The sequence below is a fragment of the Phytophthora cinnamomi genome (assembly GCF_018691715.1).
Source record: "Phytophthora cinnamomi strain GKB4 chromosome Unknown Contig108, whole genome shotgun sequence".
NCBI lineage: Eukaryota > Oomycota > Peronosporomycetes > Peronosporales > Peronosporaceae > Phytophthora > Phytophthora cinnamomi.
In genome coordinates, this window is record NW_027151041.1 from 208520 (window position 1) to 224007 (window position 15488).

The 15488-nt window shown below is 55.4% G+C and overlaps 7 protein-coding genes across 8 annotated transcripts; 5 read left to right on the top strand and 2 right to left on the bottom strand.

Moving 5' to 3' along the window:
- Positions 1–338: 338 nt before the first annotated feature.
- On the bottom strand, positions 339–2940 carry IUM83_15116 (RNA polymerase II C-terminal domain-binding protein RA4; the record flags this gene model as incomplete). The annotated part of the gene is made up of 9 exons (XM_067939907.1): positions 339–945; positions 1097–1222; positions 1318–1341; positions 1738–2093; positions 2175–2276; positions 2370–2471; positions 2550–2581; positions 2646–2715; positions 2788–2940. The coding sequence occupies 9 exons, from the start codon at positions 2938–2940 to the stop codon at positions 339–341; spliced, it is 1572 nt and encodes a 523-aa protein (XP_067782315.1).
- Positions 2941–3366: 426 nt separating this feature from the next.
- IUM83_15117 (Multiple inositol polyphosphate phosphatase 1) lies at positions 3367–4876 on the top strand (the record flags this gene model as incomplete). The annotated part of the gene is made up of 4 exons (XM_067939908.1): positions 3367–3869; positions 3939–4002; positions 4065–4267; positions 4333–4876. The coding sequence occupies 4 exons, from the start codon at positions 3367–3369 to the stop codon at positions 4874–4876; spliced, it is 1314 nt and encodes a 437-aa protein (XP_067782316.1).
- Positions 4877–4993: 117 nt separating this feature from the next.
- IUM83_15118 (Multiple inositol polyphosphate phosphatase 1) lies at positions 4994–6755 on the top strand (the record flags this gene model as incomplete). Of its 2 annotated transcripts, XM_067939909.1 has the most annotated exons (6): positions 4994–5226; positions 5285–5326; positions 5428–5703; positions 5784–5847; positions 5916–6118; positions 6185–6755. In XM_067939909.1, 6 exons carry the CDS (start codon positions 4994–4996, stop codon positions 6753–6755), a joined length of 1389 nt encoding a protein of 462 aa, XP_067782259.1. The 2 variants fall into 2 exon arrangements, with proteins under 2 accessions (XP_067782259.1, XP_067782258.1); XM_067939910.1 differs by having other exon boundaries at positions 4994–5346.
- Positions 6756–6921: 166 nt separating this feature from the next.
- IUM83_15119 (putative multiple inositol polyphosphate phosphatase) lies at positions 6922–7917 on the top strand (the record flags this gene model as incomplete). The annotated part of the gene is made up of 1 exon (XM_067939911.1): positions 6922–7917. One exon carries the CDS (start codon positions 6922–6924, stop codon positions 7915–7917), a length of 996 nt encoding a protein of 331 aa, XP_067782318.1.
- Positions 7918–8628: 711 nt separating this feature from the next.
- On the top strand, positions 8629–9096 carry IUM83_15120 (uncharacterized protein; the record flags this gene model as incomplete). Its single annotated transcript, XM_067939912.1, has 1 exon — positions 8629–9096. The coding sequence occupies one exon, from the start codon at positions 8629–8631 to the stop codon at positions 9094–9096; it is 468 nt and encodes a 155-aa protein (XP_067782289.1).
- Positions 9097–12714: 3618 nt separating this feature from the next.
- On the top strand, positions 12715–13179 carry IUM83_15121 (ribosomal protein; the record flags this gene model as incomplete). The annotated part of the gene is made up of 1 exon (XM_067939913.1): positions 12715–13179. The coding sequence occupies one exon, from the start codon at positions 12715–12717 to the stop codon at positions 13177–13179; it is 465 nt and encodes a 154-aa protein (XP_067782279.1).
- Positions 13180–13362: 183 nt separating this feature from the next.
- On the bottom strand, positions 13363–15483 carry IUM83_15122 (NEDD4 E3 ubiquitin-protein ligase WWP2; the record flags this gene model as incomplete). Its single annotated transcript, XM_067939914.1, has 2 exons — positions 13363–13539; positions 13618–15483. 2 exons carry the CDS (start codon positions 15481–15483, stop codon positions 13363–13365), a joined length of 2043 nt encoding a protein of 680 aa, XP_067782282.1.
- Positions 15484–15488: the final 5 nt, after the last annotated feature.

Genomic DNA, 15488 nt, shown 5'->3' on the forward strand with positions numbered 1-15488 from the left:
ATGCGATTATCTGGATATGAGATGGCTACATGTCAACTGTAGCTATCTTCCAGTGGTGGACGTCTGAGGACAAGCTGGACACCTGGACGCCTGAAATGCAACTGGTGTATTGATTGATAACTACTGCAGCGACTAGCGCGGCTCAAAAGTGCATCAACATGTGTGACAACCGGGTGGTCGACCGGTTCTTGGGGGCTTGAAGCTTGTAGCTCGTTCCTCGCGGTACCGCCCTTCTTCTGCTGGCTGGACCTGCGACTTGTCTTGTGTGCATATCAAGAACGCGAACGGCTCAACTGCTGCAATGTGTTTGACAAATGCCGGCGCTCAATTATCTCCATTTAATCGTCGTCATCGTACTCCAGGGTAAATTCGGGTTCAACTGTATCTCCATCGTCGTCGTCCGCCAGGATCTTGGCGCTGGGGGCCGGCGCAGCAGCACGGTCTCCTCCAAACGATTGACTACCAGAACCGGGGGATGGTAAAACGGAGGCACCTCCTGGGACGTGGCTCCGACCTTGATCAGCACCGCTCGAGAAGGAGGGGCCTTGGTTCGTGTACGTGGAGCCACCAGGTGCACCGTACGGAGAGGAAGCCGTGGCGTACGTCCCAGGGTAGCCTTGTGTAGGTGCCGTCGAAGTGGGTTGGTCGGACGGCAGCCGGCGCCCACCCGGCGAGGGCGCAGCGGCGTTAGCATAAGACACAGAAGAATCACCTCCTCTACTGCCGCGATCACCGTGTGGTTCATTATATACTTGCGAGGCTCCGTATGATCTAGCTTGAGAGGAAGGAGCAGGGGCACTTGCAGAAGGCGAAATGCGCGACTGCTCCATTCCCGGCTGTGAGCTTGGCGACGGCTGCCAGCGGCTTCCAGGTTGCTCGCCGTGAGTTGGGGGTCTTGGTGGGTACCTCGCACTCTTGTCAAGTTCATCTTCTCCGTGGGCAAAGCTATAATAGAGATCCACGTACACACAGCAAAGAGCAGGGCCCGCAAAGGGAGTCCATGATCAGAGAACGCTCCATTAAAGAAAAGAAGCAAGGTGACCTAAGTGCCACCTCCAAAGCAAGACAGATATCAAAGCTACTGATCGAATAGTACCTGCACTTATCTCCAAACCGGCACTTTCCAAGCGGGAAGTTGTTACACAACACCGTTTTGCGCTTAGAATCACCCGTTTCCGGGCGACCCCCGCCTGTTGCAACTGCTTGCGGGTCGTGAATGTGCCTAGAGTAAATAGAAGCAGAAGTGATGAAAGGTTAGCACTCATTTACAGCAAGACGCGTCTGTCAAATCAGCAAATTGTCAAGCGACCACCGTACCAGCAACGGTCGCCAAAGGTGCATCTGCCAGCCAGAAAGTTGCGGCACAGTTCTCCAGAGGTTCCTGGTATACGGTTGCCAGGACTTCGTCGGTCGTCCGATCCTGAAAACGGAGATCGTTGCACGCCGCCTTGTTCGTAAGGGCTGGCATTCTGTCTACTTAGACCTCCGGACTGTGGTGAGCGCACACCCTCACGTGGCCACCCAGCACCTGAACCACGAGAGGAAGGTGCATTTCTGTTCCACTCTTCGAGTCTTGGTGGGCCTCCACGTGGTGATTGCAACAGTGGGGCCTGTCGTGACGACCCACGAGGCGAACGATAACCAGATCTGCCACTATCGGGGTGATACTCTCCCTCTCTGTCCAGCGACGTAACTATTGGAGCAGGTCTATCATTGTCCAACTTAGGTGGACCCCACCGGGATCCGCGAGGCTTCTTCGAATCACGATCATCAAACTCGTTGTCGCGGTCTTCCGGGGCTCGTCGAATGCGGCCACCCCCCACCGGCATGCCAGGAGCATCCCCCATTATGCCTCCCGCGTCTCTGCGTTCGTAGCGCTGTCCATCCGTTCGTCGGTCGTCATAGCTGCGGTGGTTATATGCTCCAGCGTCGTCTCTCTGGCGTCCATCGGTGTCGTAGGAGCCTTCATGGGGTGGCCGCGTCTGGTTCTCACCCGAGTGCTCCTGCTGCTCCTTCTTCTGCTTGATAATCGACAGCAGCGAAGCCAACTTTCCTGGCGACGTACGTGGCGTAACATTTCCAGATCGCTCCTCCTAAACAAAAAAGCATAAAGCAACGTCAGAGCCAATAAACCGCCAGGAATCCGCATTCACAGCAATTCAAGAGAAACCAACCTGTGCGTTGCACAGATATTCGCGTCCACCGACGTCCTCGATCTGCTTCGCCGTGTAAATGCCGCGCTTCTGCCACTCTTCAATCACATGGCGCACCTTCGGCTGCTCCACCCAAACAACAACAACAAACACATAAAACAACAGAAAAACATCAGCCACCAGTTCTCTTCTAACGTGTCGTGGTCCTCCACGAACCTGCGACTGCTCCGGCACTTTCTTCACCGCTGCAACGGTGTCCGACAGCCGGATCAGGAACCGCTTGACGTACGCGTCCTTCGGGTCGTTCTTGGCGTGAGCCTGCCGCACAACGCGCACAAACAGACCAGGTCAGTACGATAAAAACAATAAATACTGCAAAAAAAACAATAGCACTACCTGTCGGATGATGGCGTCAATGGCGTACAGTCCTGAATAAAACACGAATGAATCAGCGCGACCCCCTCAAGAGCTCTGGGAGCTGCGAGGACGCACCAGCCAGCCGGTGCTCCACCTCCGCCTTCCACAGGAACACCTCGATGTCGTGCACCACGTGCTTGTAGAACTGCAGCCGCACACAACGTCCCAGTCAGCGACCTCGACGCCTTTTCTCCTTCCTCGCGCCGTTCGCTCTCACCTTGGAGTAGTGCGCCGCCAGCTTGGCCACGGCGCCGATGCGGCTCTGCGACACGCCCTTGGCGGTGGCGAGGCCCTCCAGCGCCTGCTTGAGCTTCTCGAAGCCCTCCCACGCGCCCGCGCGCCCGCTCTTGTGGTGCTCGTGGCCCCCCATGCTGCCGATCGCCTCTTTCTGACTGGCCAGCCGGATCTCGATCGGTTTCTAAAGACCCGCCCATTTCTAAACGCGAAATACCCAGATTGGGCACCCAAAAACAGGAAACGGCCATTTCTAATGACATTTCTAAGGTGGACCACACAAGGATAGAACTCACATGGCTACACACATTGAATGAGCTACTGGTAACTTGAATCTGGTCGAGATTCCTCCGTTCATGCAAAATCGAATCTGTTAGATGACATGTTGGCGCTAATGCGAGATAATCCCATCGGTGCATCGGCTCGGAATTGGAAGGCTGTGATAGTAGTTGCACGATATCAGCGCCAAGCTGACGATGTGGAGGATGCAATGCCGACCTGAAGACCATTTCGAGTTTTGCTTCGGTGTGACCAGTACAGTCGTCGTGATAGCGTTTGTGCAATGCTGGACAAGTTTGTGGCCGCTCTCGTCCTCGTCACTGCGTCGACAAGTGTCGCTACTGCTGGTAGCAGCTTCAGTTTGCAATCGTTCGGGACCAAGACCAAGTACTGGGACCAGCGAGACTCCTCCTTCGCCTTGGCGCTTCAGGCAAGTGCAAATGCATCAACGGTGCAGGCGTCGGACCTGGAGCTGGTGCAGCTGCAGCAAGTGAGCCGACACGGAAGCAGGTACCCCACGAAGGGCAATATGGGCGAGATCTCCGACCTGCTGGACAAACTGCAGATAAACTATTCGAGCGTCATCCCCGACTGGATCAAGAACTACTCGCTCCCGTACGACTCGACGGACGCAGGCGAGCTAGCACCCGCTGGGTTTCAAGAGCTTGTGGACTACGGGACGCGTGTTCGCGCCTCTGTTGGCTCAGTCATCCCAACAGCATACAACGCTAGCTTGTTCAAGCTCGCGCACACGAGCGTAACGCGCACTGGCCAAAGCGCTCAAGCGTACGTGCCTGTATGTAGAACCAGCTTTTACTTAGATAGCGTGCTGACCCACGACTTCTTTGTTGGCAGGTTTGCAAGTACATTCTTCAGCAACCCGGAAGACGTGGAGTATGTTGAATACCCTGATGGCAGCGTAGGTTATATAGCTTCTTTGATTCCCTGTGGACGGTATCGCTCATGCCTCTTTTGTTGTAGGACCCGCTGCTTCGCTTCTTTGATGAATGCGACCGCTACAACGCTGAAGTTCTGGATAATTCCAGTGCTCTTCTGGAATATGACGAGTTTCAAGCGTCAGCCAAAATGGACGAGAGCATCGTCTTCCTGAAATCGCAGCTGAACTTGCCCGGCAACGCGAACTTGAGCGCCACCGACGTGGCGGCCGCCTTCTCTGCTTGCGCGTACGTGATGTTTGTGTGAGTTTGCAACAAGGCCTTGGCTGATCGTGTACTGCATTGTGGCACAGCTTTGACGTTATGCTATACAATGTTACCAACGAGTGGTGCTCTCTCGTTGACCAAACATTCTTGAACCACCTGGAATACTCAGATGAGTTGGAAACGTTTTACGAGCAAGGCCCTGGATACAAGATCAACTACGAAATATCCGCCATCCTGCTCCAAGATATCTACGCCTACATGAAAAACTTCACAACGGGGGACACGAGCGTTGTCGGTAACCTGCGCTTCGCACATGCAGAAACGACATTACCGCTTATGACTCTCCTTGGCTATGGTGATCATACCAAGCTTTTAGCTTCGTGGACGGATGAGCAAATTGATTCGCGAGGCTTTCGCTCGTCGTATTTGGCCCCCACCGCCTCGAACATCGACTTTCGTTTGTACCGCAGCAAGATCGACCAACAGTACTTCGTATCCGTTTGGATCCAGGAAGTGGAGGCTCCATTACCTGGGTGCGATGGTGCGCTATATTGCGAATTTTCGAAGGTGGAGGAGATTTGGGGCTACTACATCAACGACTACAACTTCGAGGCGGAGTGTGCCGTATAGATAGAGTAGGAGATCACTATAAATGCCTGCAACGAAACCACCGACAAGAATGCTAGGCGGTGCCATTTTGCCTTCCAAAGCAGTTTGGTATTTAGTTGAGAAGCACCAAGAGCACCAATGGCGAGAGGGTTCGAGTCCTTCGACAGGGAAACCCCACCAGAGACGTTGCCTCCAGGCTTGCCGGTCAAAACAATCGGCCGGTTCTTGGTTGTCACGTTCATCCTTTCAATTTTTTTGTTGGTGGTGACGAGCGGCATCAAAGACGAGAGTGGAGCACTCGTCAACGCTGACAGCCTGAATGCTGCCGATACTGCTGTGCTGAATCCGCTTTCGTTTGGAACGATGACAATGTACTGGGACCAGCGCGGTGTAACGTCTGACCTTCTGCTGTCAAATGTGCGAGTGGAGGGGGTTCAAGCTTCAGACCTGGAGCTCTTGCAAATTCAGCAAGTGAGTCGCCATGGAAGCAGGTAGTCCTTTCTTGTGAGGCTTGTGGAGCTGGACTGCTTTGTTCCTTATTACTAAACCATTCTCTGGTGGTGGATGTGCAGGTTCCCCACCGACAATACTATGCGAGAAATCGCGGATCTGCTGTATAGGCTGCAGGCAAACTACTCAAATGTTCTCCCGCAGTGGTTACGGGAGTACTCGCTTCCTTATAACTTGACAGTCGCAGGGGTCTTGTCATCAACGGGTTTTGACGAGCTCGCAGCGTTTGGCAAACGAACACGGAGTTCAGTGGGCTCAGCCATCCCTACAGGATACAACGAGAAGCAGTTTATTCTTGCGCACACATTCAAAGCGCGCACGGGTGACAGTGCAAGAGCGTAAGCTGATGAAGTTCTACTTACGTGCAGGTTGAAATCCACGTTTCTGATGGTCCTTGTTATGCTTGTGCTCTCAATAGGTTTGCTAGCACCTTTTTCAACAACCCCAACGACATACAATACGTCGAATATCCCAAGGGAAAGGTACGACGAATGTCCGACTTCAAACCACAAGTACAGTTGCGCTGATGCTGCATTTGCTACTTTATCAGGATCCATTCATTCGCTTCTACGATATTTGCGACCGCTACCTGTCGGAAGTCAAGCACAACCCGAATGCTTCGGCAGAACTCAAAGCCTACGGAAGCTCGAGTCAAATGAATGCCAGTCTTGCACACCTGAGGGCGAAGCTGAATCTACCTGATAATGTCGACCTCAGCGTCGTCGATGTCCGTGCAGCGTTTGCAGCTTGCGCGTACGTTGGTGGAAAATGCTCGCTCTCATGATGTCCCGCCACTAACTTTACCGTGTATTTTTGTAGCTTTGACATCATGGTGTACGGAATCACGAAGCAGTGGTGCTCTCTCATGGATCAAGCCTTCTTGAATCGCCTTGACTATGCCGAGGACCTCGAGGCTTTTTACGAGCAAGGCGCCGGGTTCAAGATCAACTACGAGATGGCTGCTGTGCTGTTGCAGGACATCTACTCGTTTATGAAGAAATTCACCATGGGCGAGACCTCCGTCGTCGGCAATCTACGATTCGGCCACGCCGAAACAACTCTACCTCTCATGACACTTCTGGGCTACGGAGACCGCACCAAGCTGTTGGCGTCATGGACTGACGACCAAATCAACTCGCGAGGGTTCCGTACGTCGGTGCTCTCCCCCACTGCGTCAAACATCGACTTCCGCCTGTACCGCAGCAGAACAGACCAAAAGTACTACGTCTCGGTGTGGATCCAGGAGATCGAGGCGCCATTGCCCGGCTGCGACGGTGCGACGTACTGCGAGCTGTCGAAAGTGGAGGAACTCTGGGGCTACTACCTCAACAACTACAACTTCAAGGCCGACTGCGCTCTCCTCAAGCGCAAGAAACCGCATAAGCCGTAAAAAGAGCCCCGATTGGGTACTCACAAAATACGTATGGCGCTTCTTTTACTCAGAAAATAAAGGCACATTTACTCAATTTGCAGGTTTGTGGCTGGAAATCAAAGGTACAGTCGACAAGAAACCTACTCACCAACCAACCGTCACTACTCACCAACCAACCGTCTCGATGCCCCGCCACGATACCCCCGAGCGGGCCCCGTATACATACATATCGACCCATGCATCTCTCGATGAAGTGCACCTCGCTGTGCACTCCTATGACACGTTTCAGTACGTGGTGGCCTACAACTACGGCAGCTTGGGCAATGGGAAGGTCTTCCGCTGCGTCTCGCACCAAAACTGTCCGCTTCGCCTTCGCATGCTCGAAGTGCACGACGAAGAGGAGGAGATCCCGGTCACGTACCGCCTGGAAGTCTCCGGGACCCACGGGACTCTGATCACCAACAAAAGACGGGTGGGCATTGACCTGGCCCTGAAAGCCGAGGTCGACGCCTTGCTGACGGCGGGCAACCACGCCACAAAGTGTCAAGAGATTCTCACGAAAAAGTATGCGGGTCAGGCGCCAATGCTGGCGAAGATTCCGGACGAGAAGCAGCTCCACAATCGACGCCTGACGCTGGTAAAGAACGGCGAGATACCCAAGTCAAAGACCCGAGGGAAGCGAGCGCGGACGCGAAGCGTCGAGCCGGAGCCTTCGGAGGAGGAAGAGCAAGAAGAAGAAGAAGAGGAGGAGGAGGAAGAAGAAGTAGTAGTAGACAACCAGCGGTCCTTTACGTCGATGCTGGTTGGTGGTGAGAACCATCGCGACGTGGAGGAGGAGCAGAATGACGACGTCGAGGTGGACGCGGAAGGTGAGGACCATTTTGACAAGGCCAAGCTGATGAACGAGTTCGCGGCGTTCCCGGCGCGTCCGGTGTTCTGGAGCGTGCTCAAGAAGTTCAAGTACATCGACGAGAAGAACGGAGCGGTCGTGACGCAGTGGCTGACGGGGCAGGTGATCGGCTGGGAAACGAGTGAGCACAAGCCGGTCAAGTGGGTTGTGCGCTTCACCGACGGCGAAAAGCGCCGACTGGAGTTGGAAGAGCTCGTGGACTTGATCAGAGCGTCGGTAGAACTGGGGCTCAACGTCACTGGCCGGCCACTAGACATTCCCACGGCTTAGTTCTCGGAGTTCTCGGAGTCCAGCAAGCCTCCACCGGATTGAAGTTCGATGGATCAGTAGAAATCGCCGGCCGCAGCAACGTTTGCCTCTAACGGGAGGGGCAGAACTCAATTCGTGTGAGCGAGCGCGTGGGTCGGACCAATATACGTTGTGTTGACGCCCACGCTTGATTGTGGACGCTGATAATAGGGCGTGGCGCACTCCGTGCTGACTCACGCGCGCTTGCGCTTGCCAGCATGTATTCACTCTCCAGTTTTCCTCGTTGCCGCGAGCCATGAAGCCGTCTCGAGTTCATCCCACCCAAAGTGCAAGCATGACACGCAAGACGCAAGCCATCTCGCAGCAAAATATGATCGTCAACAATCATCGAGCTCATGACCACGAGCGCCACCGCGAATCCAAGACTCAATCCAACCACGGCTACCTTCGAACTGTGTCGGCGCTCTGGAGCAGTGCACTAGGGGGATCGCCCCTGCCTCCAGCGTCACCCCATCACAAGCACGAAACTTGACGTGCTTCACATTGACCAAGGCAAACTCCACCCAAGAAAAGGCTCTAGCCTATCCCTGTTAACAATGAAATGGCCAGCACTATCAACTTCACTTGTTTGTTAAGCGTGATGACCTGTTGAAAAAGGGACCATCTGAAGATGCTCCTCCCTCACCGATCATTCCTGTTTTTACCTGATCCCAAGCAAGCACAAGCGTCACGATGGACAAGTCCAAGCGTCAAGACTGCCAGTGCATCTGCGGACAGTCGTTCCCCTTTCAGCACCTGCTACACGACCACCAGAGCTCGTGCGACCACGTCCAGGTCGAAGAATGGGAGCAGACACTCAAGTCTATGACTTCGCCCGGTGCCGAGTGCTTCCCGTGCTGCCGTCTCCTCTCGCTCGATGACGTGCTGTTCAACGGCCAGATGCTCATCTACCGCACGTACGAGGAGAGTGTGTGCTGCTCCAGCTGCCGGGACGCCTGGTACCCGTACGAGGGGAAGGCCATGATGCAGCGCCAAGACGTGCAGAGATATCTCCACCTCCGACGCACGAGTGTCCCGTTCCCGTGGCTGAAGGAGTATCGGGCGCAGGTCTTCAGGGAGCTGCAGGAGTATCTCCATCACCCGCTGCGCGTGCAGAAGTGGCTCGACAGCGGACGCGAGCTCGAGGCCTATCTGGAATAAAGCCGCCTACAGCCAGCGAGCATTCTCGCTGAGATTCGTGTTAACGTGCTATCCATGTACATGTATGCATGAAAGCTTTGGGTCATTATCGCGATGAAGAAAGGTGTCCATGTTGAACTGGTGCTGCCTCGTAGGCGTTGATTGGTTTGAGGCATGCTGCGGGCTCGTTCTCTGCACGGCCAAGTCAATCACTTCCTGAGCTCGTGCCTCGGGCGATTCCTGGCCGACCTTGCATCATGTCATCCACCGTCGACCCTTGTGTACTTCGTTGATACTATCAACTTGATAGGTAGCTGCAGGATGCTCTCCGTTCGATTCGGTGGTGGCGATGGACCAGGAGGAACACGCAGGTCGACTACCCGATTGATTAACCACTTCGACTTTCACCGGTGACTTCGCAGTACGACTTGGACGATGCCACCGACGGAGCAACGACCACCGCCTTTGGATGGACAAGTTGATGGCGAAGTTGCAGTACTTCGACCGCTGCTTAATGTGAACGAAATGGAGACCAAAAGCTCAGATTCGAGGATCAACACCAAGTCACGATCCACCACCACTCGAGTGCCGTTCCTGAACAACGTGGCCCACGTGCTGCTCGTAGTATCCATTGGCGTCTACGTCTGGGGTCAAGTGATGTACTTGTCGCCGTCTATCCAGCTAGGCTTTATGACCGCGATCAGCCCATTCTGGAGCGTGCCGCTGACTCCACCACCTCCCGGTTCTTCACTGAAAGCCTATGGTCACTACGAGATGCTCGCTCCAACGTTCTTCGTGTTGTTCACAGTGCTCCCGCTGCTTGCAAGTTTGCTGTTTTTCGAGTTTGTGCGCGACTACAATGTACACCGACACACAGCACGTCGAGTGCTTGCAGTTTCAGCCTTACTGCGTCGGAAGCCCCCGCGTTTCAAGTCGGTCCCCGGGCTGCACTGGATGAGAGACTTTTGCTATGGTGAGCTGCTCTTCATCGCGTTCCTGGTGATCGGCAACGTAGTTTTGTTCGTCTATGGCTGGATAAACCAGCGTCGAGTTCTCCCTCGCCCTGGTGACCCGTACGACTTTAACACAGTTTTGGAGCTCAGCGGCGTTGTGTTCGGCTACAGCTCCGTCTTCAACATGGCGTTCCTCTTCCTGCCGTGCACGCGTCACTGCGCGTGGATGGAGTTTTTCAACATTTCGTATGCGAATGGGGTTAAATACCATCGCTGGCTTGGCATGTTAGCCATTTACGGCGCGATACTCCACGCAATTCCCTTTTATTGGCTTTGGTATCGTCAAGGCGTGCTGGCGAAGCAAGCTTTGCCCTGTTTCGACTGCCAACTGGACTATTGGCATATCGGTTATCCCAAGTGGTTCAACGTGTTTGGAGAAATTTCGTTGTTTTTCATGCTCGCCATTCTCTTCACTTCACACCCGTGGGTCCGCCGCCACCTCTTCGAGACTTTCTACTACGTGCATCACATGTACATCCCCGCCGTGATCTTTGCAGTATTGCACTTCAACGTGATCGTATGGTGGATGTTACCGACACTCGTGCTGTACCTGTCGAGCAGGGCAATTTCACGCTGGAACTCCCTTTTCTCCGTGCAAGTGCTCGAGTTTACTCTACTACCAGAAGGCATCGTTAAAATTGTGCTGGCTCGGTCATCCAACCAGCTCGAGGGTGGCTTCGATATCGGGCAGTTCGTGTATCTGAACGTACCCGCCATTTCGAAGCTGCAGTGGCATGCATTCACGATCAGTTCTTCGCCACGCTCGAGCCCGACATCCTTCACGATTCTAGTGAAGTCACTCGGAGACTGGACGGAAACCCTTGTCGAGCATGCGCAAGATTGCCGAGACAAGAACAAGCTTCCAGCTGTGTACGTGGATGGCTACTACGGCGCCTCACTCGCTGGATACGATGAATACTCCACCGTTTGTCTAATTGGAGGTGGCATTGGCTCCACACCGCTGTTTGCCATCTTGGAGGATATGGTGGCTCGGTTGGAGAAGTGCGATCCTTCTCTCCCAATGCAACACGTGTTCCTAGTCTTAGCAATACGGGAGATCGCACTACTTGAAGAGATTTCCCCGATTCTAGCGAAGATCAGACATCTTGATCCGCAAGGAACCCGGTTCACGCTTCGATTCAACTTGACTCGAGCTCCAAGCAAGGCCATGCTGGACACAGCGATCGATCACGAGAGATTACGAGACAAATCAAGCAATGTTCAGAGTGGTGCAAGCGTGCAAACGGGAGTTTTCGGAGGCCTGCGCAGTGTTCCAGCACCATTTATCGAACCGCTCCGCTCCCGAGGCACCAAGATCGTACTGTACGCGGGTATGTTTACACCAGTCACGCTGCTGGTGCTGTGGCTAGAATTTGACAACGGAGTGCTGATGGACCACGGCAACAAGACGCAGTATTGGCCTCTGCAGAATTTCGTCGAGATTGGAGTAGTTTTTCTGATCCCGATCGTCGCGTACACCTTGTTGTTGCTGAACCGCTGGCGACGGTCCCCACAAAATTGCAAGGATCCATCGCTGGGCCATGATATCGGGCACTGCAATTACTCAAGTATTCGACCAACGTCACCCCCCACTGACAATCAAGACTTCGTGGAAAACAACACGGATCTGCGGGCGCTACGCGATTTAGTGGAGAAGTATGATGTTGCGTGCGGGTCGCGCCCAAACATGCCGCGAATTCTAGGAGAAGTACACGCAAGGCACAGTGCGATCTCAGCAAGAACAGCTATTGGGTTGTTTATCTCGGGGCCTGAGGCACTAAAGGCAGCAACTGATGATGCAATCGCTGATCTAGGTTCTCATAATTTCGATGTTCACGAAGAAGAATTCGAGCTGTAGTAACCCAAGCAATACTTGTACGCAGCGAGTAAGAAATCAACACCACCATTTAGAACGAAACAACATTTTCATTAAGCATGAGCTCGATTCATCGCTTTTCTGTAGTCACTTAGCAGTCGCAGTCATGGAAAGGGAGCGTGCTTCAGCGCTTCACACCAGAAGACCGCGACAGTTTGAATAAAACTGGAGGCTGAGGCTTTCCACTGAGGATTCAATGAGCGGCGCTTCTTGGCCCTTGAACGTTCTTGCGACTTGACTTTCTCCTCGAACCGCTTGCTGGAGCTGCCTGGAGCGAACAACTTCATGATCTGAGCAACGACCACGACGAAAGATGAGAAGTGAATTGGTTCGGCAAAATTCCATGAATTCCTCGCTTTCGTAAAAATAAGTCAGATTGACTTTGTTACCCAGGTTGCTGTCTAGGTATCCTATCAACGCTACTTCACCGACGACATCTTTCTCTCTGTTTTGTGATTCAGCACCTCTTTCGCTCCTTGTTGTACAATTTGTATCATAGCGCGTTAGTCAAGATACGCCTCCAAGTTCGTGAAATGACCATGTTGAAGTTGCTGCATTGCAGGACGATCTCCACGTTCGCAATGTAACGCGAATGTCGAGTGGATCAAAAATGTCGCTCCAACAAAAATCACGGTTTCCGCCAATCATCGCGTTGATACTTTACCCGTTTTTCCGCCAATCCGCGGCGCTGGGCCGGCGCCAATCGAGCGGCTACGGCCATCGCCGAAGAGCTCCAGCCAGCCGCACGCCATGTTCCAGCGCCGAGTGCTCGCCAGCGCCAACGCCGCGGAGCGCGTGGCCAGCAACCGCCAGATCCGCCGCAAGGCGCGCCACCCGGCCAACCTGCGCGCGCTGCAGCGCCAGCCGCAGGAGGAGGTGGCCGTGCCGCCGCTCAAGTACGAGCCGAGCTACGTGCCCGAGAAGGTGAGCTTCAACGGCTGGTCCCCGGCCCCGGAGGCGCCGCTGCCCGGCCTGCCCTTCCACGTCAAGCGCACGGCCGTGGGCATGCAGCTGCCAGTGTACAGGGACTTTAGGAACGGCCGCACGCGCGTGCTGACCATCCTGCGCCGCTACAAGGGCGACGAGCAGGAGCTGCGCGACGAGATGTCCAAGGTGTGCCAGGGCAAGGAGGTGGCGGTGCGCCCCGGCCGCCTCGAGGTCGTGGGCGACCACGCCAGCGACGTCCGCAAGTGGCTCGTGGGTCTGGGCTTCTAAGCCGCCGGAGAGGAGGGCGTATTTCGTAGAGTTTGGGGAAGAGCAACGGTGCTGTCGAGACTGACGCGGTAAGAGGCAGAAGAATACACGGCACCACTTCAGTCCATGTTCCCGCTCCGTGCAGCGTCCAGGTTGTCAGTAGGACGGTAGCAAAATGCTGTTTGTTGGTGTTGGGTTGGGTTATTACAGGGAGTGCATGCCGTAGACGTCGGCGACGACGTTGTTCAGGATGTCGGACACACTGACGTCCGAGCACGCGACCAGGATCAGGTCCTTCTCGATGGCCAGGAAGTACGGGAACGTCGCGCGATTCATCGAGATGTTGCACAGCGTGGCCACGGTGATCCGCGCGGCTTCAGGCTGGTGGGTAACACAACGCAGAGGTCAAGAGTTGTTGCAGATTTTGGTTAAAGGCAAGTTCCGTGGGGATGAACGTACCCTTCCGACGCACGAGAGAAGAGAGCCGGCTAGTCGCCGCATGCACGTTGGGTGCTGCGCCATTCGAAGCTTGGTGGCGTCGTCGTAGTCTGAAAGGCGGAAGAGCACCTCCAACGCAGCATCTCGCATTTCATGATCAAGTTGATTCGCCTCGTCGTCAAACTGTACAGAGTGTGCTGCATGAGCTCCGCCAACGTGCGGTGATGATGTGGTGTGGCGAACGCCCTCGGGGCTAACGTACACGACACCCATTCCGATACCGGACGGCAGACCATCATTTTCCCATGGTGCAGGCCACCTGCTGTTGTCATCTCCGTCAGTCTCATCGTCTTCGGAATCGTCTGAGTCTTCTGCATCCATGTCATAGTCTGCCTCCGCTGGGAAACCATGTGCTTGTTGCTGTCGCTTGTGCTTTGACCCGCGAGGTAAAAACTCCTGCCGAGAGCACCCCATCAGCCCTACGACGCGGTCAAGCAAAGCTGGGTCTTGAAGAGCTTCACTCGACGATAGATACTTCTTGATGCCAACGTCGCGGCACACATTAGTGAGTAGTTCGCACGCACGAAGCACCACGGACCGACGCTGCTGCTTGAGTTCACGGTCGACGAGAATACGGCGCAGCTCACGCAACAAACACTCGAGCGGGAGCACACGCTCCTTCTTCCACAATTGAGCACTCAACTGGTACTGCGGGTGCCAAACCTCGAGCGCAGCAGGTGGGTGAAGAGCAAGAAAATCAATGCGCTTCGAAATGGCGCACAGCGTGTCCAACACATGGTCTCCAATGTCCACCGCAGCTCGAGAGCGTCCACCGCGGCAATTCCGCGCGTCACTACTGTTCACGTACCGAAGTGCCATAATGAAGAAAACGCACAGCTCATCATGCGCGGCAATCGGCTTTTCGTTCGCGCCGATGATGGCCAAATTGCGGATGATGTTGAGCACCACGAGCGCGCGGGAGTCCAGCAGCTCCCGTTCGCCATCCTCCACGGTCAAATTCAGCAGCCTCCTCCTCGCCTGCTGCTGCTCCACCTCCTTCTCACCCGGCAGCACTTTGCAGGCCACTAGCTGTCGGTACAGCGCGTCCAGTAGGCCAGGCACGTTGTCCACCAGTAGCTCGTTCTCATTGGCCGTCGCATTGGCGTTCGCCGTCGCCGACGTCGACCCAGCGGCAGTGTGATGGTGGTGCTGCATCTGCTGCTGCGACGCACCTGCATCGCCCGAGCCGTCTCCGTACGACAGCACCGTCAGCAGGTTCAGCGCCTGCATCACCTGCTCCGGGATATCCGAGTCCAGGGCCAGCACGATGCTGTGCAGCGACCCGAGGTGCGTCTGGAGCTCGCGCTGGGCCTTGAACCGCTTGTTCGCCCGCGGCAGCGGGGTGCCGCCCATGCCGCCCTGGGCGTCGTGCAGATCCTGCATCGTGGCGACGGGCGCCTCGTCGTCCGTCATGTCGCTGGGCTGCGCGCGGCGCTTGCTGGGCAGCACGCTCATGGTGGCCTGGGACGGCGGCAGGTCGCGGCCGAAGAGCTGCTTCTCCTCGAAGGCGCGCAGGTGCTTGTCGTAGTGCGCCGCCAGCTGGTAGGGCATCAGCCCCTTGATGTTGAGCCCGTTGGCGCCCTGGAGCTCCGCCCATTGCTGGCGCTGCGAGACGATAGAGAAGCCCCCGCGCGCCACCACCTCCTCGTACAGCTTGAGCCAGTCGATGGCCGCGCCCGCGGGCGTCTTCGGCAGGTTCTGCAGCAGCGAGGCCTCGCTGCGTCCCTCCAGGAACTTCACCCAGTCGCGCAGCGTGCTCTCGCGCGCCGCATCGCCCCGGCAAGTGAGCTGCAGCGCCAGCACCGCGTCCTTGGCCGTCGCCGCCATGCTAT